At 32.1% G+C, this 11,523-nt stretch overlaps 1 protein-coding gene across 1 annotated transcript; it reads right to left on the bottom strand.

Moving 5' to 3' along the window:
- Nucleotides 1-6,766: 6,766 nt before the first annotated feature.
- LOC109212244 (NAC domain-containing protein 72-like) lies at nt 6,767-9,448 on the bottom strand. The gene is made up of 3 exons (XM_019375872.1): nt 9,265-9,448; nt 8,306-8,598; nt 6,767-7,501 (listed from the first exon to the last, which is right to left on the bottom strand). Exons 1-3 carry the CDS (start codon nt 9,446-9,448, stop codon nt 6,767-6,769), a joined length of 1,212 nt encoding a protein of 403 aa, XP_019231417.1.
- Nucleotides 9,449-11,523: the final 2,075 nt, after the last annotated feature.

Here is an 11,523-nt window from a genome sequence, read left to right on the forward strand (position 1 = left end):
TGTTGTTGAATTCTGATTTTGATGGCGAAGGCGCGTGGCCTGAGTCCCAGTTCAACCGTTGTTGAACTTTGTCGATCTTGATGGCGAAGGCTCATGGCCTGAGTCCCAGTTCAACTGTTGTTGAACTCTGTCAATTTTGATGGCGAAGTTTCATGGCCTGAGTCCCAGTTCAACTGTTGTTGAACTTTGTCGATCTTGATGGCGAAGGCTCATGGCCTGAGTCCCATTTCAACTGTTGTTGAACTTTGTCGATCTTGATGACGAAGGCTCATGGCCTGAGTCCCAGTTCAACTGTTGTTGAACTTTGCCGATCTTGATGACGAAGGCTCATGGCCTGAGTCCCATATTGTGGGTATTGAGTGCTGAAGCTCGGTTTGGATTTGAGACCGTGAGCGGCTTATCCGTTGTCTTCCCAACCAGGGTATATAGGTTGTCTTGAGGCGACTCTCGGCTCGAGATATCTCCGTGCCGGTTTCTGGCCGGAGCTCGTATCAGTGATGTGGGAGATGCCTTACAGAGACCTTCCCTTAGGAGGGGGGGGGGGGGCTTCTTCTTTTTGTTTGCACTATCTGAGATCGGAGAGAGAGAGAGGACTTAGATCTCGATTTGAGATCTTCGAGTTCAACTTCGAGTTTGGCGTTTCTTTCCTTTTGGTCCAGGGAAGAACTATGCGATTTTGCTAGGAAATCCCCACAGACAGCGCCAAATTGTTTGCTCAAAAGTTATCACATACCTTATGAGTATAAAACAATATAAATGAATCACGGGAAAATCATAGCAAATCGTAATAATCCGTTGGACCAAATGAAGAAAACGAAAATAAGTACTCAGGATTAAGGGGAGAAACATTAGAAGCCTTTATTGATAATATTGGTTTGGTCTGCCTCTACATGAAGAGGTTCAGAGCCTTACAATGGTGTTCCTTTTGCCCATAATTTGGGTATCGCTGTTTCTTTTTTCTCTCTCAATAGTGGTGAAGAAGAAGCCCCCCTTTCTAGGGTTTCCTCTCTTGGTATTTATAGCTGTGAGCTTCGTGAGCTGGCAATAAGTGACCGTGACCACGTTGGGATTTCGCCTTCATGGTGGCGGATGGGCCATGGCCTTGCTGATCGAATCAGATGCGGGTTGAATATCGTTAATTCTGAGTGGTCGTGCCACTAATTAATCATGAATTAGCTTAAGACGGGATTAACTTCGTTAATTATCATGGGATCGGATTCTGACCCATACAGATACAAAGGTCATTTAATTTATTAACATTAATAAGGACAAAAGAAAGGAAATAAAATAATACTACAAACAGCTTGCGCAAACGTAGTAAAAATGGGAACTGGACTTTTGGGACAACAGTGAATCGTGGAGGTGAAAAAGGGTTCCTCTTCTACTTTTACTCAGATGTATGGCTTTGCATAGGGAACTACAGAGGGTGGGGTTTAGTCTAGAAGGTTGAGAAGTTGGATTTTAGAGGCAATCCATGTTTTTGTTTAGTTATTTGGGAAGTTGTGGGTGAGGGTTTGTCCAGAATTTAAGTTACTTTAAGGACATGTTTGTCCATAATTTTTTTTTTTTATAAAAAATGTGTTTGTCCATAAATTTTGCAAGTTTTTTAAAAAAATTTCGAAAATGAGTTTTTCCAAAAATTACTGTATCAAAATTTTCAAAAAAATTAAATTTCCTCTCTCACGAAACTGCAATATTTTTCAAGTGAAATACATATCCAAACATAGTTTAAATTTCAAATATCATTTTTTTCGATTTAACTCCAAATACTACTTTTTTTTTTTTTTAAAAAGTTCCAATTTTTATGTCCCAACGCGTACTAAAATTTGGTATCAAGCGCATATTTTTAGAGCCCGTTTGGACATAAGAGATTTTTCCCTGTTTTTAAAAAAAATTTCACTTTTTTCCGAAATCAGTGTCTGTTCATAAAATTTTCAATTTTCACTTGAAGATGCATTTTTTGGAAATTTTCGAAAATTTGAAAAACTCAAAAAAGCTGTTTTTCAAAATTTTCACTCAGATCACTCACAAAACTTCAGAAACAACCCAAAGTTATACTCATGTCCAAACACAACTCCAAATTTCAAATACCATTTTCACTTGAAATTTTTTTTCACCCTTTTTTGGAATTTTACAATTCTTATATGTCCAAACGCCCACTTAATTGTTTTACTCTCTCCATTTCAATTTATGTGAATCTATTTTCTTTCGTGCCAAAAAAGAATGACCCCTTTCCACATCTGAAAATAATTTGCCTCTAGGCAATGATTTATAGCTACATAAAATATATATGCCTCATGTTACACTACAAGATCAAAAGTTTTTTTTTAAAAACTCCATCCTCAGTTAAATAGATTAATATAAATTAAAACGGAGATAGTAGTTTATTTGCATTTACTTTATACATTATTAATATTTAATAAAATTTTCAATATAAATTTAAAATCTAACCAAAAATAGAGTACATCCGAACTTTTATTGTCATATTTCAGTTGCTCAGCTTCATTATATTGCTAGAAATTAAGGTAAACAGTAAAAGCTAAGGTAGACAAAATATACATATACAGAAGGCAAGTTCTTCATTTGTCCTAAACTGTCACCTTAAGCTGCTTACTTTCCTCCTATATTCCAAGTGCTTAATATATAGCATCACAAAGCAGCTGAAAGACGTTTTTCGTTTTCATTTTTATAATTGGCTACACATAATATATATAGCATATGTTAACATTTTCAACCAGAGATTTTTTTTAAAACCTTTCTCGGTTCAACTTCATCTTTCATTAGAAACAAAAATGCACCACAAAATCAAAAACCCATTAAATTCTTGAAGATGGGTTTCAAGAATATATTCTTGATCTTTTCCTAAGTAGATGCGTCACTAGAATTTGAAGTTTATGAGTTCTGAACATGAAGTTGTTGAGTTTTGAGTTTATATTACATACATGAATGCATATTTGTCAACAAATATACAAGGTTTGGATCAGTATTACTAGGTTTTCAACCAGTATTTCTTATGCTAGCTCCGCCCCTGCTCGGTTTATGTATTTTTGTGGTGGTAGAGGTCAAGAAACCCGTGGAGCAAAAACAATGTTCTATATGAGGAAGATTCAAGTGGATTTTGATTTTGCAGCAATCAAGAATATGTTTGGAAAGCTAATGCAAATTCAAATGGCTTGCTTTTCCATCTCCTTAGTGGATTCTAGAGTTCGCATTTTGTTCCTTGTACTTATTTTTCTATTTTGCTTTGTATTTGATATTTGATTGTGGTGTTTGGCGGCGAAAGGCGGTGGTCTGTGGTGGTGGTGATATTGGCGGGGACGGCTCAATCTTCTTTCACGGTACCAATATTTATCTATATCATCTTGATCATGATTTTATCTAGTGAAAAATAAATTTTAAATGTCGATTATGCAGCAGCATTACATTTCTTTTTGTCGTTGTTCAATGTTTTCTCATTCAATAAAAAATACAAAAACAAAAAAGGAAAAATTATTCTATAATTTGCACGATTTTGACTTTGTGAATTCTCAATTCTAAAAAGATAATTTCAAGTCTTAATAACTGAATTGGCTTCCCTCCATTTTCACAATAAGAAGAAAAAGAAGAATTTTTCCAACTTGAGTGTATGAATCCTTAGAAAGACGACGATAACATAGCCAGTATAATCTCACAGGCGGGGTTTGAAGAGCGTAGTGCGTACGCACACTTTACCCCTGCCTTGAAAGGTAAAGAGGCTGTTTCCGATAGATACTCGGCTCAAGAAAAGATAAAATCATTAGAAAGACAAAAATTTTAAATTTAATGTGTATATATTTAATAATTTTTTTAATATAAATACATTATTTAAACAAAAATAAATAAATCCGATCTAATGATTATACTCCTTAATTTGTGGATCTAGGATATGCAATAGATGAACATGTAGATAATGACCCAACATAAGATAGTAGCTATGCAAATTACTAATTTTAGACTTTTTAGAATAGGATAACAAAGTAGCACTAATATAGGCTATTTTCATAAATGTACATTTACAAACATAAACACAAATAGTGTACTGTGTTTGTACATCTGTATGGAAGTGGACAGGTCAGGGTAATAGTACTAAGGCTTTGGGGGCTTGGGTCAAAAGTTAAAAAAAGGGGATGACCTTGTTGCTTCTATCATCACAGTCATGCTTTAATTCTTTGTTTTTCAATATTTCTTTTATAAATTTAAGTTGTATATAATGAGAATACAAATATTGCATTCTTTTGATAATCGTGATGTCTCTGGACTAACTTACGCATACTTCGATTAGTTTCTCGGGATAGGTTTCGCGGGCTAGGTGCACATTTCATCGGCATATAACTCTGCCTATCAAAGCTTGGACAAGTAGAAAGAAGGGAAATTTTCATAAAGCACTATCTTTTAGTAGTAATTAGCCATCTATAGATACCATTTGCTATATTACGAATTATAGATACCTTTTATGTGGTTATAAGATGTATTTGATGTATTTAAGCTATTGTATTCATGAATACAGTAGCAAAAATAGGCGTGAATCAGGGAAGTCCAGCTAATTAGTTGTTGTATTCGAGTGTATTCGACTGTATTCATGGAGTAAAACATGGGATTACAGCTGGACAGTTTATTGTATTCGACTGTATTCACGGTGTGAAATAGGGGATTACACTGTTTTTAAAACGGAAAGTGAATCAATTAACATAATAGACTCCTAATATAACTCAACAAACTCAATTATAACTCACAGAAATTGTATTTTCAGTTATAAAAAAGATTCTCAACCGAAAATACCCCAAAAACATAGCAATCTTCAGAGAAATTATATTATACATCTGAATACATAAATTATATTTATTAAAAAAACATATGAATACATTCATGGCATATAGCGAGACAATGAATACAATAAAATACATAGAATACAACAGGATACATTGAAATACAATGAAAAAAAAGACAGTGAATACAATGAAATACATGGAATACAACGAGATACATTGAATTACAATGGAAAAAAAAAGACAATGAATACGATGAAATACATGAAAATACATGAAATATATTAACTGAAAATCAAGTTGCTCAGCCCCAAACTCCGTCGTCTTTGTTCAAGAACAAAAACTAATTTCCGGCGAATCCGCCGTAGCAACGTTTGAAGGTTTTTGCTTCACCTGAAGTTTGAACCTCGAAATCTCATGGTTTATAATCCACTTACTTATTATTTTATTATGTTATATCAATTATTGTTTGTCATAAAGATTTACCTATAATTTCATTGTAACTAATCTAATTGTGAAAATAATACTTTTTTTTACATAAATATGTTTGCATTTTGGTTTTCTCCGTGTTGGGAGTGATTTGTTGCTAATTTTCTGCATCTTTTTCCTTTAAGGCCTGTTTTAGTTTTGGAAATTTCCTTACAATGATTTAGGAAATTTCCTTCAAGGTTTCTTGACCTAACGAGAATAATAGTTGCAGGGTTGGTTTATGTGTGCCTCAAATTGGAAATATCACTAGTTAAAATTGTACTACAATTATAATTAAAAAAAATAAAAAATTGTACCTTCCCTGGAATTCTGGAAATTTGTATCATTGACAGTGAATATAAAGGGATCATTTGCTCTTTGACAATTATTTGTAAATCAAAATATGTATATTTCATACATATATTTTCAGTGATTTGAATTCTTTATTTGATCTAAAACACTAATGCGAATAAATGTCTATCATTCTCTATCCACTTTTAATTAGGTTGTTTGATTTTCTTTTCAATTTTAATAACCCCAAGTTCAGTCTACCCCTGTTAATTATTTTCAGTGTCATAGAAACACAGGTGCTTAATGGTTTTTTTTTATTTTATAAAAGAGAATAAATGTTTTTCTTTGTTCTGTTTTTCTTGTATAAGTAAAGAAAATGAACAACTAAGATATGTGAAGTAAATAATTGACCCGCAATTGCAACTCTTTTTCAAATTACTATACTTCAGCATTAAATGTCTACAGAAGTCAGTGCCTTAGAGGACTTAGACTAGATTTGATAGTAATAGATATTTGTCAGTCAGGCAGGGCCAACATTTATTGGGTCCGAAACTTTTCTAATGGTTTTTTGGATAAAAAATACGTTTTTATTACTAAAAAAAAAGTAAAGTTGCATAATTACCTAATTTGCAGTACTATACTGCGAATTACCTTAACGAAAATTTAGCCGTTAAAGTAATTCGCAGTACAATACTGCGAATTATTAAAAAAAATATTTTTTTTAACTAATTCGTAGTACAGTACTGCGAATTATTAAAAAAATAATTTTTTTTAACTAATTCACAGTACAATACAATACTGCGAACTCCAATTGTTGATTTTACAATCCACAGTAAAAATATGAACAATTCATTTCTAATATTCAAAAAATTAATATTACATGCCGAATGGACATGACATTTCTGCAGACGGAAATCGTATCTTCTCTGTAGAATCTATAGTTGATTATAAATATATGCCAAAGACTTTGTCTGCTTTATTTAGACGGAAACTATAGAGGTTTAAATTAAATAGATATAATTTTTTTCCATAATTAGAAGAACAAAGTCAAAAACAATAATAGTACACTGCGCTTGTAGAATCAAACAAATACGGCCTACGATTGAAAACTCTTCAGAGTGTCACATTTAATACGCAAAAAAGAGTGCATAAAAAAAGAAAAAATAAATAAATTACATATCTGGAAATACTCAATTCTGACCTATGAAATATAATTTAAGCCTCTATAGTTTGATCTTCTTCATCTTTAGCTGCAAATCTTGGCTACCACTTGAAGAATTCTGATTACCTTGAGAAATTGGGGTGTCATTTGTTTCCAATTTATTTTGGTCAGCACTTGAACCATATGAACAACTTCCAGTGAACAACATTGTTGAGTAGCTTGAGGAAGGCCAAGGACCAAAATCAGCAATACTATTTTGAATAATATCACTACCTATTTCATCCCCCATATAAGCATTAATATTATTGAAATTGAGATATATGGATGGATCAAATCCATCTAAATCAGAGTTTTGAGAAATGGAGGAAAAATTGCCAAGATTTTCCATAGCGACATAATAAGGTAGTGGAGGTAAATCTTGGTGCATGGTTGAAATGATTGCAGTTTCGGTATTATTTTTCGGTGAAGGGTCTTCAATCGGCAATCCTTTGCCGATTGCAATTATGTCACTAGTAATTTGAGGTTGGTATTGTTGGAGAGGGACACAATTGGCAACAAAATCAGAGTAGGAATTTGGAGTATCTTGGGAACTATTATCATTATGACAAATATAATTAGGGTTATGATGGATGGGAAAAGTATATGGTGATTTATCAAAATTTTGACTGAAAGGAAGGGTAGGATTTGGAGTTTGCGGAGGAATCAAATGATTACATTGTTTCAACATAGCTACTTGGTCATCATCCTTGGTTGTGCCATTATAGTAGATCACACAAAGTGTCAGCTCCTTAGTTGTCTACAACCAAAACATAAAACAAAAAAATAAAATAGAAACAAAAACAAAAACAGCAACATAAGAAGAAGAGGAGAAATATATCAGCCAAATATTTCCAAGAATAATCTTCAAAAAGAAGAAAGAAAGAATTAAAGGAAACTTTTTATGAATAATAGAATAGGAGTATATCGTTTATAGTCTAATGATATTAGTAAGAGTCTTTCAAACAAAACGTATGACCCGATTTCCACTATTCTCTATCTCCTTTACATTTGTTAACCCTATGTAATAGAAAAAATTATATATATATATATATATATATATATATATATATATATATATATATAATTATTTCTCAAATCTTTACATTGCCAGTGTAAAACTTTTTTACAATCGTGTCACCTAAAATATATTTACAAGTAAGTCTTCTTACAACATGAGGTTTAAAATTTTGAAAATATAGCAGTTTATATGCTACAATGGGCGAAGCCACACTTTGGTTAGGGTACTGGTCAATTGATTACCCTTTGTCAGAAAATTACATGGTATATATAGGTAAAATATTAGGTTTTAGAGGTACATAGCATACATTGAACACCCTTTATCGGATTTTTTTTTACTTATTTCATACCCTTAAGAAAATTCCTGGCTTCGCCACTGGTTACAATAGGTAAAAGCATGATCTGATAGTAAAAGATTGTTTCTGATTCCTTTTAAAATCTTTGATCAAGTCATATAGTAATATCAGCTTATGTATAAGATCCAAAATTCAGAAAATTCCAACTGCATACTAAAGAAAACTGAAAGCAAGAGTAAGAAAGTTACCCCATTGAATAGTGGACGAGGATGATGATTTTCTGGTAATCTAAACTCCTGCATAAGCCAAGAAGTTTTTGTGCCATTGGATTTCTTTTGACCTTTATTTTCATAGTAAACAAGGTTAGTTTTTGTTCCAATGATAGCTCCATTCTTGTCCGTATGATTACTACGTGCTTGTGAGGCTTTCCAAAATCCTTCATCAGAATATATCTTTCTCTGGACTTTCTTTCCATTTTCATACTTATTCGTTAATGGAGTAAAGAAGTACATACGTCCTTCGGTATGTTTAATAGCAAACCCTAAAACCAAAAAAAGAAAAAAAAGAAACTCAGATTAAGATCATTCTTGAACAATAATTCATAGGAAAACAGCGTAAAATATTATCATGTACAACTCAAAATTGAGCAACTTCCCGTTAGACTCTTGGTTTAATATTCATTAGAAAAAAAGTTTCGGTTTTTGCCCTTGACTCCTGACGCCAACCAGAGGGTACGTGTCGAAGAATTTGGACACACGGAGTCAGGCGCGGAGCAAGAGTGAGTTCGGCGAATCTAATAACTTTAATCCAAACTTTATATTTGCCTTTAAAAATTTATTGAATATATACAAAATTATTAATTTAGAACCCAGTAACTTAGAAGTAATAGAATTCCGAACTCATTATCTTTAAATTATGGCTCCGCCTCTGCGTGGAGTACTCGACCAATTCCATGTTAGAGCTTTGTTAATGGCAAGGGCTAATATATACGAGACAGTTTGTTAAAACAAGGGTATGAATGGACTAAACTATAACAGAGAACAAACTTGATCAAGTTCGGATAATACAAAGATAAATTAATATGAACTCGACAACAAGAAGAAAAATCTAAGAAACTCAATTTAGTACACAAAATTATCATTATTGATCAACAATAGTCTTCAAGAAAAGTTGTGAAATTGTAATAGCTAGGGTTAGGAAAATATACCAGATAGCTCTTTAGGGTCATACTTATAAATATCAAGCTCATTGATAATTCCAGGTAGAATTTCACCATCGCTACTCTTAGTTCTCAGATATAAATTCAGTTCTTCATCCGTCGGCTTGAATATGACGCCTTGTGGCAATTTTTTCTTCCATTCATATCCATTATCTGTTGTAGCCATAGCCATAGCAATGCAACAATTTTTTTAGAAACCCTAGAATACGGTTTGTAGTGAGATGTTTTATGTTTTGAGATATAATGGGGGGCTAGGGGGAAGTACTGTGTATTAATACTGCTAAGTTTTTCGTAATCTAACTTAATATATGATTTGGATTACTACGCAATTATCACGTTACCAATTACAAAGTTAATTAGGACAATCTTTTGTTCGAAAATAGAGAATAATGTAATAGTTAGGGTTTGTATGTAGTAATACTCTATGTCCAAATATCAGGTTCAAGAAAAAGAAATCATCTATTAGAAAAAAAAAGGATAACTATAATGGTAAAAATCTATCTTTACAATATTTAAGCCAAGATAGTACTAGGGGAAAAGTTTCCAAGTGGTCGTTTGTCGAAATGGTCCAAGAAGTGGGGAAGTCTGTGGTCGAAGTTTATACACTTTGCAGCTAAAAGTGATCTCTGCCCAATTTAATACAAATATTACGTAAGTTATATAATCCTTCCTACAGGACATTAGTAAAAATAATATATATATATATATATATATATATATATATATATATATATATATATATATATATATATATATATATATATATGTGTGTATATATGTTTCTTCCTAATTTATAATTTTATTTTGAATGTGTAGGAAAATACGGGTGATGCAATTGGAAATGGTGGCCACAAAACAATTTGAATCATTAAAGTGAATGGTGAAGACCTTTTGAACAAGATGTTTATTTTTGTTGACACTATAAATATGAGTACATTTGGTTTTGTAGAGGTCTTTGCTAGTGAACTTCTTGAACCAACACTGCTTTATTACTATAGATAGTACAGAAAGTATGTTTTTTTTTTTTGTTAAATTTATTTCAAGTATATGCATTTGAATTATTTTTATTCTATTACTTATCATTTAATTTAATGCTTCAGATATATATATATATGTGTGTGTGTGTGTGTGTGTGTGTGTGAGAGAGAGAGAGAGATAGAGAGATATATAAATAAACAATTGAAATTTTTGTGAGATCATTTGTTAATGGTCATGAGAGGCCATTTCCTCAAAAAATGACCCTTTAAAGTCTCATGTATTTTATTTACCAATTTTTCGTATTATTTTTACTGATCTTCAGTCCCATGAAAGATACAAATGAATCGATACATTAAAAACTCGAGAGCTATGTCTCTACAAAATAACATATGATATAAGGAAATACAAACCGACTCGATTCATTGTCTCAACGCTGTATAAAACAAAAAATTTAATATTAAACAATTTCCCGATATAGAAAGTTATCAATTTTTTTAGAACAAACTAATTGAGAAATAGTGTTACTCCATATATTAACAACACTATATAATTATGGAAATTCTGAACATAGAGAGGCAAACGAGTCAAGTAGATATGATAACGAAATCACTGTATTTATTTTATTCAAATGAGAAAAAAAAATGTTAATGTAAACTACTATTTCATCTATCTGCAATAAATTGTCCCAACAGCCAATACATACTCTCCTAAAAAAAAAATACCTAAATCACATTTGGAAAATACTTAAATAGGAAGTGTTATCTGTAGAAAAACACGCGTTTGAGAGGAAGATTGTATTGAAGAATCGTGTATTTCTGATGATGTTACAAAGCCATAAGTAGCTGAATTTATACAAGTCACAAAACAACTACTACTAGTGGACTTAGAATTCTACTACTTGTATAACTATTACATTGAGTTAGAGTTCTAACTTTATAATACATTGTAACTATGCTTATCTAATTCAAACTTATCTTTATTATGATCAACTTCTTCAACCCTTCCCCTCAAGCTAGTGAGAGGTGTAGTTACCACTCCTGCTTGCTCCGAAAACATGCAAACATCTGCTTAGTCAATGCCTTAGTATGAATGTCAGCTAGCTGATCTTATGATCTAACAAACCTTGTGACTAGCTAACCACTAGCAACCTTTTCTCTAACAAAATGATAGTCCATTTCAATATGCTTTGTTCTGGCATGCATTACTGGATTGACTATCATATATAGTGCACTTAAGTTATCACAGAACAGGGTTGGTGCACTTTTTAAA

This window comes from Nicotiana attenuata, unplaced genomic scaffold, assembly GCF_001879085.1.
Source record: "Nicotiana attenuata strain UT unplaced genomic scaffold, NIATTr2, whole genome shotgun sequence".
Lineage (NCBI taxonomy): Eukaryota > Viridiplantae > Streptophyta > Magnoliopsida > Solanales > Solanaceae > Nicotiana > Nicotiana attenuata.

What these genes read in the sequence shown, in the direction of transcription:
- LOC109212244 (XM_019375872.1), bottom strand. Translation starts at nt 9,448, where the DNA reads ATGGCTATGGCTACAACAGATAATGGATATGAATGGAAGAAAAAATTG. An exon ending in TGACCCTAAAGAGCTATCTG is followed by an intron (nt 8,599 to 9,264) that starts GTATATTTTCCT and finishes TTTTGGTTTTAG; the next exon opens with GGTTTGCTATTAAACATACC. An exon ending in CTCGTCCACTATTCAATGGG is followed by an intron (nt 7,502 to 8,305) that starts GTAACTTTCTTA and finishes TTTTGGTTGTAG; the next exon opens with ACAACTAAGGAGCTGACACT.